Below are 15063 nucleotides of genomic sequence, written 5' to 3' on the forward strand. Positions count from 1 at the left end.
TTTTTTATATATGAGTAAAGGGATAGGAATTATTTGTGTTCAATCTTTAGAAAACAATTAGAAGATACTGAGAATATTAATTAATGAAGCAATAATTGATCAAAAGAAATGTCATATTGTTATATCAACTAATCTTATAGTCATAGCATGTTTGATATTATAAGTTGGGAGTGCGACAAAAGTTCCACGTCATGGATAAGTTTTATATATTTTACTCCCAAGACATTATTAATTTGATCCAAAACCTGGAAACAAACAGATAAAAGTTACAAAAGGTATATATATATGTTGATATGGTGGGTCCTTTGGGAATAAAAAAGCAACAGAAATTCACTGAAGTTTGAAGTTTCTTTCAGGAGGAAAGTCGAGAACATATGTAATTCCCACAACTTGGCATGAAGCTTCCTGGAAGATGGGCTTGAAACTGAGAGCCAGAGAAAGGGGACCAATTGCTGCTGGACCATACGCCAATGCCCACAAAGCACCGACGCTCAAATAAACATCCACCAAAAACCTCTACTTCGTGATTCAACCGAATTTTCAAAAGATCATTTGAATGAATAATCAACGAGTCGAGAAAAAAAAAATGGATCCCAAAACTTCAGTTTACCAACTAAGTTAAAAACAGAATGTAGCTGCAACACCTAGGTGCCCAAACGCATACATCTCCAAAAATTCAGCTTCAACTTCGTAGAGCCTAAGCACCACCTGTTTTGGACCGGTGGCTCATTTCTCTTCTTGAATTTTTCTTTTTCTCTTCTGCTTCTATTTGACCCTTCCAAAAAAAATATACGCAATTCTGTTGGTCATGACTGCTACCAAAAAACTCCAAGAAGATGAATATTTTACATGGAAGAGTGTGCATCTTGAATATTTTACATGGAAGAGTGTGCATCTTTAGGTTGGATGTTCTTCCATCGTGTGATCTGGTGGTTTATGTGTGACTGGTGGTCCATGCCTCCTGGCATGAACTCTGATTTGAAATTAAATTAGCCAAAAGAAAAATCCATAAGATAACTCAAAAACATCTTTCATCATCCCAATACTCCTACGTTGTTTAGACGCCATTTAGCCCATCTAAACCAAAACAGAGTTAGTTTAGCGATAGCCATAGCCTCTCCATATTTTCTTATGATTAGTACAAATGAATAGGATGTTATCAATTTTGAGTCTAAGCTCACATGGATTTGTTTTTTGGGTCATTGATGGTTTAGTTATTTTATTTTGTTGGGGGGTAATGGTTGGTGTAGACGGAAGAAATTGGTGTCAAAAAGAGCAGGTGGCAATGTGGGGTAAAGCCAATGACGCCTTGGTTTTTGGTCGGTCGGTGAGCGTGTCACAACTTCTAATTTACCCCTCAAATTTCAAACAAAATGGTTAGAATCCATATAAATGAATTAAATTTACCTTTTGAGTTGAGTGGAAGGTCCATTATTTAGGGTGAGTTTCATGTATTTTTTGTTTAATATTTTTTTAAAAAAATATTTAAATAAAAATACTTTCAAATTATGCATTTGATTACTTTTTATAAAAAAGTACTTTTAATAACAAATTTGTTTACTAATTACAAATACAATTTTTTTCTTACTATACATTTTGGAGTGATTTTTAGTCAATTATTTTAGATTCACTTTTTGGAAAATGTACTTCCAAAATAATTAAATGAATCTGACTTTTTTTAAATGTTTTTTATTTATTAACGAATATTGATTGTATATTTAAAATTATAGTTTTAAATATTTATATAATGTGGGAAGTAATATGCCCATAATTAAATGATAAAGATATCTATTCTCTTAAATCAAAAGTTTAAATCATCACACCCCTCTATCATATAAAAGAAAAATAAGAAATAGAGGTCGAGTTACGTGGTTAAAACAAAATGCTATCAATATTTTAACCCTTCCTGAATCACTATCAAATACCTAATTTATTAACTCAAAATGAATAAATAACACTTAATGTTTACTAAGAAATGTAGTACAACATTATTGTGAATTGCATCACTCAACTTATAATACATAACAAAAATCAAAAGTTAATACGATCATGGCTCAATAATAAACTACATCTGCTCCTCCTTTTATTTTATAATAAAGAAAAAATAAAGGTTCGGATTCTAACATCTAATAATCTCAAAAGAAAATGTTATTAATAGCTTTAATCTGAATACACGTACGTTGCAACCTTTTAATCTTTGAACACGTGAGAGTGAGACAACCTTCGATTCCAAGAGGGAGACGTGTCCTACTGTTTCCCCATTTTTGCAACCAAAACTACCCAGTGGCTTTGGTGACTTTATCATCACCACCCAGTGGACCATTCTCCACACCTTATCTGTTGGAAAGCTGAGATATTCATGGTTCAAGAAATTCGAATCCTAAATTTATTTAATTCAAACTATTTTAGTTACATGATTGACTTAATTAGATCTGATCATAAAATATCATCATTTTAATTATTTAAAATCTTGTCAAGAAAATAGGTACTATATCATTTTATTTTTTAATTTTTGAAGACTATGATTGTTCATCAAATTTAAAAAATAAAAAGAAGTTTGTAAGAATTAACTTCTTTTCTTACTTTTTTTAAATTGGATTTAAATTTTGAAAATATTTTTTTAAAAGTAGATAAGAAAATGAATAAGCATAGAGTTTGAAGTAATGCTTACCAACTTAATTTTTAAAAATAGAAAATAAAAAATAAAATGCGCCTTAATAATCAATTTATCTATTTTTATACAAAACTTAAAAAGTGAACTTAGGGATAGAATAATTTTTTTATTTAAATTTAAATTTTATTTCAGAACTTTCAAAATGTCTATTTTAGTGCCTAAACTTTTAAAAGATAATCATCTTTTGTTCTCATGATTATACTCTCAATTGTTTAACAAATGAATAACGTGATTTTGAATATATGTACTATATCATAATGACATGGATAGATTAAAGTGGCCACATATATTAAGTAGTAGGGTATAGGAAGAACAAACATGCAATATCTATTAATTCGAATAAACTAAACATTTGGAGAGTTCTAGAAATAAAAAAAAAAAGTAGAATATTTTAGGAAATAAAATAAGAGAAAACCTTCTCTTTTTTTCCGTACAACAATTAATGCAGCGTGGAAATTAAACCTTCCACTTTGAAGAAGGTAATAAATGTCTTTACTAACTCAATTAGGTTGAGAATGACTAAGACATAATTAAAAAATAAAAAAGTTAAAAAAGAGGAAAATAATTAGAGATAATAAAGAAAAAAACTAGAATGGCATATGGTAGATTGATGTTGATAAAAGTAAGAAATAGTTGGCGTCCATAGACAAACACACAAGAAAGTACATAAAAAGAAAGAAAGCAAAGAAAGGAGAGATGGAAAAGGCAGCACACGAGGAGAAATGGCAATGGTCGGGTGGGCGTAAGAAACGTCACACGCAAGCCAAACCTTATCCTCTAAGCCATCATGACCCCACAAATCAAATGCCAAATCATTGCTGGCCCCCACCTTCCTCCTCCTCTCTTTTATATCTTTTTCATACTTATTTTGGTATCCAGATATTTAGATGATTAATGTCGAGGGGAAGCCACGTAGAATTGCCTCGTAAGAATGCGTTGGATTTCCACAATCTACAAAGTATAGCTGGCCAAAGCGCATCCGAGCAACTCCGAGCATACCGCAAGAGAAAGATTGAGTACAACAAAAAGGAAGGTCGAGCACATCGTATGAATGCCCTCGATGCAGTTAGAGATAACGACAAATTCACCCAACGGGCATCTGACACGGTGTCAGGAGTGAACATCAGGCGCTGCTGCTCCACTCTAAGATGGTAGGAAAAAAACATAGAATGTCGAGAGGGATTCCCACACCCTCGACTAGCTATCCATCCTGCTCTACCTCTCTCGCCCACTCTCTATATAAGCTTCGACACACACTCTCAAGCAGACTCTCACCCTCAAGATTATTGACCTTTTACTCTACTTGCTCCATACTTGTTTGCTCTTGTTAGATGAGAAAATCTTAATTTTCTACAATTCAAATTCCCTTTATTTAAGGAATTCAAAAAGTAAGATATCTTGATCGTTTTATAATTCAGCAAAAGATATTCTATATTTAAAAGGAGAATCCTATATTCAAAAGAAGAAGATATCTCGATTGCCTCAAGATTTTCCCCAGATAACTAGATTTACTAGATATATTAGGATTCAAATTCCACTAGAGTGATCGGGATTCAACTTCTCAGGATAAGCCAAATCCTAAGTTATGCTCACAACACCCTACACCTTACTTATACTCAACTACTCTGATTTTGACTTAAGCATTTGAGCCTTTGTGGTAAGAGCCACACCAGTATTTAGTGTTATTATGTTTTGCAGGTCTCGTCGATCCATTTTATTCTAGAAGATTGGTGCGAATTTGGTAGAATCCCAAGAGGCCGAATTTCTGCATCAACAACTCTCAACTTAAGTTCTAACTTAAACATCGGAGTGCATTCGGCATAGTACTATATTGATGTTAGTTTCTAAGTAAAAACAACCAAGATTTTGAAGACAAAGACAGACATAGCGCCTCCATGGCACCTACATGGTGCTTGCTAAAAATTGACATCAACAATTAATTCAAACATAGTCGAACGGATTCCAACCCTGCAATCATAGAATTGGTTATTTACATTTTTAAATTGATTCAACTATGGATTTAATTTATAAGTTTTGATAGCTAAGTCAATTTAGTTTTTGCAACTTTAAAAAATTTCAACTACATCATTTTTGTACTCTAAATTGTGATTTTATAATATTTATACCATTAACATCTTCTACTAAATAATGATGTGAAATGTTGTTAAGGACAATACTACCCCAAGTATCTCCACATACCAATGGAGATAATTTTTCTCTCAATTTTTCTCTCTTATATACTCATGATCACTCCCTTCCCTAATAAATATGGGACTTTGTAGATCATGGTTGTGATACCACTTGTTAAGGATAACGATACCTCAAGTATCCCGAGTATCCCGAGTATCTCCATAATGTATGATATTGTTCGCTTTGGGCATAGTCCTCATGACTTTGTTTTTGTTTCATCCAAAATGTCGCATTCATACCAATGAAGATAATTGTCATCTCTTATATACTCATGATCACTCTCTTCCCTAACTAATGTGAGACTTTGTTTGCATTTCATTTACAAATCCAACAATTTCCACAAAATAAATGTAACGAGAATTTAATTATGAAATTATTATACTAATGCTAACGAATGCTTATTTGATAAATATGGATGAATTTGGTATGCATGATAAACAAATGGTCCAAGAAAATAGACCATGTGTAACATGCCTTACTTTTGAAGCTACCTATTAAATTTCCTTTATAAATTGTATTTCCTTATTTGCCTAGTTATCCACTCCCCTTGTACAGTTTTTCGATTATGTCATGCCAAATCAACCAATGTTGATTAGATAGATTGGTATCATGTTATCATTTAGTTAATAGTGTTAACAATGAGATTAAATAGATTGCAATCATAACTAATCTGAGCATAGCTCATTTGATAGTCAATACGTATATCGTTTGAATCCTCACACGATATCCTCACACGCATCTTCACATCTTGAGCTAAAAAAAAGACACCATCACAGAAATTGAATGACTACATTTGTGACTTAACCTTTCAATTTTTTAATCCCCAATTAATTTTTTTTTTTTGTATAAAGAACTATTTTAGACGGCATCATTAATTTTGCATTAATAATCTAACAAAAAATTCTAAATAAATCTTGAAATGTATCACATGTCACTTCAAAAATTTGCCCACTGCATCAACTTTTGCATCAACTTTTACTAATCAAGTAAAGGAGAAAAAGATAACAATCTTAACATAACCCAACTGATTAAGATATTTATTTTCCATAAAAGGTTTCTGATTCAAACATTCCCTCCACATGTTGCTCGACAAAAGAAAAAATAACAAAAAATATTTATTATATTAAATATTTTATAAATAAAATTAATGACGATCATGTTTTTTTTTTTTTAATATAAAAACTAAAAAGTTTTTTAATCAAGATGAAATAAACATTAAAATTTAGAAGTAAGAAGTGATTCAAACCTATAGATTAAATTATCTATTGATGAGATTTTGGACCAGATTGATTAAGGTAATAATGAGATTAAATGTTAATGAATCCTTTTTTCTTTTTCTTTTTGTAATTTTCCTTTTCAATCATCAATCATAATTTAGCGGTCTAAAGTGAAGGGTTTGGGAAAGAAGGATTAATTTATATTTTAATTGTCATCTTGTTATTATTATTATTATCTTTTTAATTTTGTCCAGAAACGTTGGCACCTGTATACTTGCCTTTTGTTTTCTTTCTGCCACTCATTGCCAACAAGATTTAAAATTTTCCCTCTTTTTTTTTCTCTCAATATTATATAACCAGACTGTTTTTGTTCCTTTTGATGTATTGTTATAAAATTAAATTTGATAAGTACAATGGACGAGAAAGTGTATATATTATCGTAACATAACGAGACATCTAATCTCTCAACCATTTAAAATACATTTCAATAAGACGATAATATTTTTAAATATCAAAACCAAATAACAAAATTTGTTATTAGTAATCACTTTTTTGTTAAATTATTGATATAAATTTCAATAAAGATATCTCGAAACACCCTTTGAGAGAGATCATCAAGTTATATATCAATAATAATTGGGTCAACTAATATTCCTCATTATAAATAAATATATACTTTAATCTAAACTGATATATAAAAGGATGCAGATGTTACATTGGTATAAATCTTATTTTTGACACTAAACTTTCTTACATATTTCTTTTGGTACCTAAACAGGCTCAACTTTTAAAATATTCTACTTTAACCCACCCCAACCTCAAAATTATCTATTTTAATCCCTAAATTTTATGTCAAAAATTATTTTAGATATTGATATTGATTTTTCATTAATTATTTAACAAAAGATTCAAAAGATTTTAAAAATTCTACTATGTATAATTTTAATTACTTATCTATTGTAATCACATAATTTTAAGTAGAGTAGTCTAGGGTAGATTTTATTAAATCATTTTTATAAAAACTTTAAACGACAAAACTTAATAATCTTTTAAAACAAATTAGTTGAAAGTTCAGTCACGAAAAATAGAATAAACCTCAAAGTTTAGAAACTAAAATAAGATTTAAACTGCTACAATTTCACCAACATTTGAAGATGATCACATCAGTCATTCAAAATCCGAACTAGTATATACATTGATTGGGGTGATCCAAGCCATAAAACTTGGAACCACATATATACAAAATAAGAAATGATAATATATATATATATATATATATATGTTAAGGCATTGAAAGCAAATGGAAGATGATGATGTTAGGGTTTTAATATTTTATGGCCGCCATGTTTTTATGGGTGACCTAACTTCTCATCAGTTATAATCATCATTATTTGTAGCCGACAAAGCATTACTCAAAGTTGCCTATTTTTGATGCATTTTAAACACCTAGTACTTCCAATGGCTGGCCAGTGGCCCCCCAACCCAAAATTTCTAGTGAAGCAAACTTCTCCTATATCTATTGCCAATTATTTTTCTTTTGAATTAAATCTCTCGTGTGCTCTGTGTCATCTCATCTTTTTATCTACCTACTTTTTTTCCCCTTTGCTTTCTCTCTTTCTTTTCGATTTTCCACCAAACAAACAAGAAACGAGCAATACCAAGCACCACTATTCATCATGTAGTAGTGCACATCTTTTTCATTAGCTATTGTTCGTAAAACAAAACTAAAAAAATAATACTTACTGACTAGGTAATACGAAATCTTGCTGCCTATTACTAAACTTTTTACATATATATATAAAATTTAGTGGTGGGTAATAGAAGACTTGTAATGTCTAATGAGTAAGGAAGTATTATCCATCATAAAATAACTAGTATTTCATTAAATTCTTACTTCATATCGATATACAACCACACAATATTCTAATTATATTAATAAAAATATAAGTAAAAAATTGTTATGCTCGTACGAGAAAATTAAATCACAACTTGGACATCAAATCAATTTAATTCAAAACACGCAATATCGCTAATCATTAATAAGATGTGTCTTCTTATTTTACAGTAGTACAATATTGTTCTACACATGTTTTTTCTGGTAGGAAATTCTATCCAAAATGACTGCTACAAAAATGGACTATAATCGTATTTCCAACCGCTATGGGTAGAGATCCAAGGATCAATAATCTCCGGCCCTCCCCTTGTTCATTAATTAATAGTTAAGGAAAGAGTGCAATATTGGCAAGCAAAGGGAAATGGTTTGCACGATGATGGGGTGCAAGAAGGGGCATGGAGTGGGAGACAATTCATGTGGTCATTTATGGGAAGAACAATCAAAGCCTTATTATTTCATGCATATCCAATAATTGCCTTCTCTCATGTATTTTCCCTTTCTTTTGTTTGGGGAGGGGGGAAGTTTAAAGCAATCTTTGAATGATTGAGAAAAGTAATAAAGTACAAGGTGGCTTTGTGTATATATACCATAATTATAAATGAATTAAGAGGGGGTATGATTTGGTGGAAAGAAACCAAAAAAATAATGAGTGGGATATGCTAATATTGGGACATAAGTGAAAGAAGAGGAAAAGTTGGGGCAAATAATTGAACCCATTTTAAACAGAAACTGAATAACAAGACGAGGAAACATTTATGAAGCAACACTCAAAAGTGGTAGTAATAGTTAAATGTTGCACACTAGAGAGAGAGAAAGAATGATCCTTTTTCTTGATGTGTTCCCCACTCCCATGTGAACTATGGGATTCTGGAAGGAAAGGGAAAGTTGTGGGGATTTTCTTTTGTTAGGTGGATTTCTCTTCTCAATAATATGAGATAATAGGAAATTAGGAAAGTGGGTTTCTGATCCCGTGGTCAATAAGAGTCAAGGTAAATAACAAAAGTTTTAGAAGAAATGAATTCAGATCACGGTGATCACCACTTACCTAAGATTTAATATCCTACGAATTTCTTCATAATTAGTAATTAGTCGAGATGTTTACAAATTGGTCCGGACAAACTGATATAAAAATAAATTAAAGAAAAAAAAAGGGTAAGTGGGGTTAGAAGGTCAACCTATGTATAGAGATGGAGGGGACTTTAATTTGATAATTTCTTTTTTTCCAATGCTAAGATTCGATTGTCTTCTCAATTCTTTTCTTATACCCACCCACCCACACCCACACCCACACCCATATCTCTCTCTCTTCTTCTCTTCTTAAACCCCTCATTTTGGTTTTCATATTCTTCACAAGTTCCTCTTTTTCCACTCCCCATCCACAATTTTCCTCTCGCCCCATATGGGTTTTGATGATCTTTCTCCCACCGGCTTGGTCTTGGGGTTGGGGCTCTCCGAGGCCTCTCCCAAGCCAGCGCCTGATCAACACAACCTCATCAAAAAGCCAGCACCTTGCTCCAGCTCCCTTGATTTTGACCCATGTTTGACTTTGGGGTTCTCCGGCGAGAGTGCTTACCGGAAGATTGACGATCATCATTTGTATCGCCAAGCTTCCCCTCATAGCAGCGCTGTTTCTTCCTTCTCCGGCGGCGGCGGCGGCCGTAGGGTCAAGAGGGAGAGGGATCTTAGCAGTGAAGAAGTTGACTTGGAGAGAGTTTCATCGAGAATCAGCGATGAAGATGAAGATGGTTCCAATACTAGGAAGAAACTTAGGCTCTCTAGAGAACAATCCGCTCTCTTGGAAGAAAGCTTCAAACAAAACAGCACTCTCAACCCTGTAACTCTCTCTCTCAGCTCTCTCGCAAATTCCAACCTTTTATTCATATGATTTTAGAAATTCTAATCGATTACTTTGTACTGTTTAATGTAGAAACAAAAACAAGCCTTGGCCAGACAGCTAAATCTGCGGCCACGACAAGTCGAAGTATGGTTTCAAAACAGGAGAGCCCGGTGAGTAAAAAATAAATAGATAATTTGATATGGTATCAAAGCAAGATGTTATTCTAAAATTGGTCTTGATTTCTTTTTAGAACGAAATTGAAACAAACGGAAGTAGATTGTGAATTCTTGAAGAAGTGCTGCGAGACACTGACGGATGAAAATAGAAGACTGCAAAAGGAGCTTCAAGAACTCAAGGCGCTAAAGCTCGCCCAGCCTCTTTACATGCACATGCCCGCGGCGACGTTGACGATGTGCCCGTCGTGCGAAAGGGTCGGTGGCGCTCGCGACGGGGCTTCCAAAGCCAAATTTTCTATGGCTCCCAAGCCTCACTTTTACAACCCCTTCTCTAATCCTTCCGCGGCTTGTTAGATTAATAGTCTAGGCCAATACAAGCTAGACAAATACACCCACATAAAAACTACAAGAATATATAGTTTTTTTTTTCTTCTTCTTCAAAAGGCCGTAGGTAGAGTAGAAATTAGAGAAATTTAGTGTAATTAACATGTAGAAAATTTCTATTGATCACTGAAGATCAAATTATCAGTTCTTTTTTTTTGGGGATGATGAGATATGTGTAAAGGTTTAAAATTCTATCTAGAAATGAAGAAATTGATGGGTACGTATATTATTTTAAGAGAGTATGATGATGATGAGATTTGTAGAGAAGAAATTTGGTTTTATGGAATTTTTGGGGTGTAAATTTTTTGATGTGACGCAATGTGGATGGTGTGTTGGATTGGAAAATTATTGGGTGGTGTTGGTGTAAGGCTTTCTATCAAGCCCATTGGCTGCCTACGTGTTACGCAAGGGATGACATTGATATGACTTTTGCTATTTTGTAGTGCGTTTTGCCCTCATTGGTCAATACAATTTTTAATTTATCTATCTCCCTTTAGTTTTTAATATCATGGAATAAACTTTACTTTCTTTGATTATAATGTCGTCATTCTCACTCATTTTGTTTCTTAAAAGGATATTTTGGTTCGAGTTCGATTGGAACCAAAAAAAACACCTTTACACTGTTTTATTTAGAAGGTAGATAAGGATTATCTTTAGATAAAATATTCAACTCTAAAGAAGATGGCACTTTTTAGAGTGAGTTTAACTTTACTTTTGAAATACACAAATCACTTTTATGTTAACTAGAATCAACCATTTCAAATCTTTATGGCGATTGAGTTTACAAAGTGCGCGTTGAAAATTCTTTAAAAAGAATTTTTAAAGAAAAGTAACAAAGCCAATTAATCAGCATTCCTTTTAACAAAGGAGCTTTAAAAATTTTGTTAATGGACATGTCTCGGGAAAAATAATTGACAAATAAATAGAATACTTAAATAGGTTTAACTTTAAGATAATTTTTTTTTTCTTATTAGTGAAGAAAACACTATTAACCATGGCTATATATCAACACAACTTAAATATAGTTAGATGTTCTTATCTTCTACCCCGAGTTGTATTGAACTTTTTCTCTCTTTTATTTACGATATAACATTTAAGCAAAATAATATTACCAATAAACTAATTTGATTAGTTGTAGAAAGAAATAAGTTGATTGAATACAATTATACCTTTGATATTAATTTCACAAGCATAATTAGAATAAATAGGGAAAAAGAAAAAAGGAAAGGGATGGATGGAAAATAAAATAATATCGAAATTAGAGAGGTTTGAGAAGGTCACAACCACGTGAGATGCCAAACCTTTAAGTGGACAGGTAGGTCACAACCCACGTGAGGGCTCCCCTATGGCCCACATTTTTCCAAGTCTAAATCCTTCCATTATTATTATTATTATTATTATTTATTTTATTTTAATTTTTACTTTTCATAAGTCAGACCCCCTCCCTCCCCTTGGATATGTACCCATTGAAATTCTCAAAGCTATAGATTTGATAAATATTCCCCACTTCAACAATAATGGAACACGTCTAATTTTCAAATCCACGGCTCTCATTAATTAATCGTGGCCCACATCATAATGCCGATACAAACATTTTTACCATAACAAATTAGAGCAAAAGCAAAGTATAATTCTACTCCAATTTATTCTAGATCAGATTGATACTAGGGACCACTTCTTCTTTGAGTTTGTTTTATCATTTTTTTCCTTCTTTTTTTAACTAAAAAGCTGCCTCATGGGCTGCAAAAGATTGGAAATTTTGATTTCTTTTTTTACAAGCCAAAAGGAAAATTAGAGAGAAAAAGCATGGGAGAGGCCAATTTGAGTGACTCCCCCATTGAATCCCTGCAAACATACAAAAATGAAATAGATATGAATGATCTGGCAATTTCACCATTATTATCTCTCTCAACCAAGTGGTGGCTGCATTTTGCATTTCTCTATCACCATGGACTCTATTAATCGTCTCATGAGGATCTGATTTTTACTTGGACTCATTCAAATTAATTCGATTGGCTAGACGCAACCCTTCTCTAATGGCCCCAACATCTATAAATCCCTACACAATTTTCTTATTTATGTTTTGGAATAAATTGAAAATGGGAAAAAGAAAGAAAAAACTTGCTATGGTTGTTTTCAAAATTTCTATACAATTTTGAGAATGTTCCCAGAAAAGAAGAAACAAGAAACATATAATTAATTGCAAAATGCTTAGTTTTTTTAAGAAATTTGGAAACGAGAAATAGAAAACGGAAACGTTACCAAACGGACACTTAGATTTCATGATGAAAACAATATTGGGAGTTAGGTGTTCGATTGAATGTCCTAAGATTCTCCGACCCTCAAACATTGCTGCATAAGATTTTTCATGGTTTCTGGCAAGGCCGCAACCAATCTATGTAAACATAGATTTGAATCATCACTGCTTGCCACTTTATTCCGCTCTAGAGATTTATTTACAATTTCCAATTGAATTTGTCCTAATTCTAGGATCTCTGAGGTGTTTCTCGTCTAGTCCCAATTATTTTATATCATATTCAAAGTGATGTGTATGGTCGTGCTCTTTTTTGCTTGAGAGTTATATATATAATTTTCTTTTTTGAATTTAAGACAAATTAAAAGGAGGAATTATTCTCTTCTTTTTATTTTTGGCGATTCATCCTTGTCCCCACCAAAAGTTACTCGTATTGCATACGTTATAGGCACGCTATCATCATTATTGTGGACAGTGCATGATTAACAATTTGAGAAGAGTCTCCTTTAAAGGAAAAAAAAAATAGCAAAGTCTACGCATCATTCATAACCCTGTGGACCTGTAAAAATGATGAGAGAAACTTTCCGGGAAAAGTTGGCACTTTCCCGGAAACTACCATGGGCCCTTTTCGATTCTCTCACCATCCTCTCCAAATTTTTTCCACAATCATCATTTGGATTAAAGACAAGTATCAAATACCTTTATTTTCTAATATTTTTCTTTCTTTCTTTTTTTTTCAAGTTGAAACTTGACTTGTTATTTCTTTGATGGGTATAGATAATTAAAGAGTGTGAAAGGCTTGTGATTCGGCCAATCTTTATAAGAAAAATAATTGAGAAAAGAGAGTCACCCATTAGCTTTTGGGTGATTGATAATGAGACAAATTTCAATTACAGAAAGCGATCGGATCATGATGTTCTTTTCTTTATTTAACACTTTATAATAGTTTAATAATTATAAAATTATGGAACTTTGATTATTGAAACTTGGAAGAGGTTTTTTCTTTTTCTTTTTTTCTACGTATGTATGGAAATTATTTTAATTATTTTTAGCGGAAAGTAGAGGACACTTGTCTCGTATCAGCTACTTTTGTCGGCCTGTCAAGTTGCACACGTTGTTTTTGGTTTAATTAATTAATAACGATAATAATTCTCTTGTTTTTCAATTATTTGTCCGACTTAGGTCCCAAATAAGTGAGCTTGATTATTCCTTGGGTACATCTTTAATTAGTAATGTTGGTGAACTTTTTGTTACAGTTGAATTATTGGATTGCTTCAAGCGGTGGACAATCTTTGGAAACTACTGGTTCTACTAATAATTTCTTACTTTTTCTCCAAAATTACATCAACTTTTCAAATAAATATCAATTATGTGATTGTCTCTCTTTTTGATGTCCAAGTTCCATATTTATTTCTTTTTCAAAAATTTAAGTTTACCTTTTAATACGGTCTTTATTAGATTGGATTAGATAATGAACTTAATTATTCTTTTAGTTTGAGCTTCAATTTAATCTCTTGCTATGATCTAATTAAAAACTTTTAATTGGTTCTTATGATTTGGTTTTAAATTAGATTTACCTCTTTTATGTACTTGGGTAACACCTCATAAATTGTTTATGCCATGATAAGTCATTACCTTATTCAATTTTTATTTTTTTTCATTTTCTGAAAAATAAGACAATTTTAATTGAGATGAGCATGAGTTCGTATTCTCTAGGTTAATTATGTAAATTAATTGTATTAGGGTTTAGGAGTAAGTAAAAAATATGTAACAAATAATGATAGATTATTGAGTGACCGATGATTTATGAGATTTAACCAAATTATAGGAACCAAATTGAAACTAAATCAAAATCATAAATACCAATTAACTTTACCTTCCCGTCGTTAGTACTATTATTTACATTTCAAGTGAAGTTGTTGGGAAAATTATGGTTGAAACAAAAATTAATCTCAAGTAGTTAAGATACCTATCTCTGACCAAAGGATCATGAGATCGAATCCCCAAACGTTATACTAAAAAAAAGACAAAAATTAATCTCAAAATTGACTTGGCTTTTAGAAGGCTTTTGAGTCAGATGGGCAGAGTTTAAACTTCTATTGATCAGAATAAGATGACCTTCAAGTCAAGCTTGGTATGGAGTCCATTAGTTGCAGACTTCAAGTTTGATTTGACTTACTCTATTGAGTGGTATTGGTATGCAATAATATTCAAAGTCAAGATTAACACAAACTTTGTCCTTGAAATGGTTTATGAGTTGACAAGGTAGAGTTATTTATTGAATAGCTGCTTAATTTCCATTCGATTGGTAAAGATAGAACTCATATTCAACTTCATATTTCAAAACTAGACTACAATCCCCAAGTAAACAGAGAATTTTGGTTATAAGAGGAATATTGGAACTTTAGGAGCAAGAAATAGTTATAAAGGCAAAACA

General features: G+C 32.0%; 1 protein-coding gene across 1 annotated transcript; it reads left to right on the forward strand.

Moving 5' to 3' along the window:
• Positions 1-9238: 9238 nt before the first annotated feature.
• On the forward strand, positions 9239-10607 carry LOC111008177 (homeobox-leucine zipper protein HAT22). The gene is made up of 3 exons (XM_022280780.2): positions 9239-9809; positions 9903-9982; positions 10063-10607. The coding sequence occupies exons 1-3, from the start codon at positions 9375-9377 to the stop codon at positions 10340-10342; spliced, it is 795 nt and encodes a 264-aa protein (XP_022136472.1). The 5' UTR covers positions 9239-9374; the 3' UTR covers positions 10343-10607.
• Positions 10608-15063: the final 4456 nt, after the last annotated feature.

Source organism: Momordica charantia (assembly GCF_013281855.1).
Source record: "Momordica charantia cultivar OHB3-1 chromosome 10 unlocalized genomic scaffold, Mcharantia_2.0 BLBB01000010.1, whole genome shotgun sequence".
Taxonomy (NCBI): domain Eukaryota; kingdom Viridiplantae; phylum Streptophyta; class Magnoliopsida; order Cucurbitales; family Cucurbitaceae; genus Momordica; species Momordica charantia.

What these genes read in the sequence shown, in the direction of transcription:
- LOC111008177 (XM_022280780.2), top strand. Translation starts at nt 9,375, where the DNA reads ATGGGTTTTGATGATCTTTCTCCCACCGGCTTGGTCTTGGGGTTGGGG. An exon ending in AAAACAGCACTCTCAACCCT is followed by an intron (nt 9,810 to 9,902) that starts GTAACTCTCTCT and finishes TGTTTAATGTAG; the next exon opens with AAACAAAAACAAGCCTTGGC. An exon ending in TTTCAAAACAGGAGAGCCCG is followed by an intron (nt 9,983 to 10,062) that starts GTGAGTAAAAAA and finishes ATTTCTTTTTAG; the next exon opens with AACGAAATTGAAACAAACGG.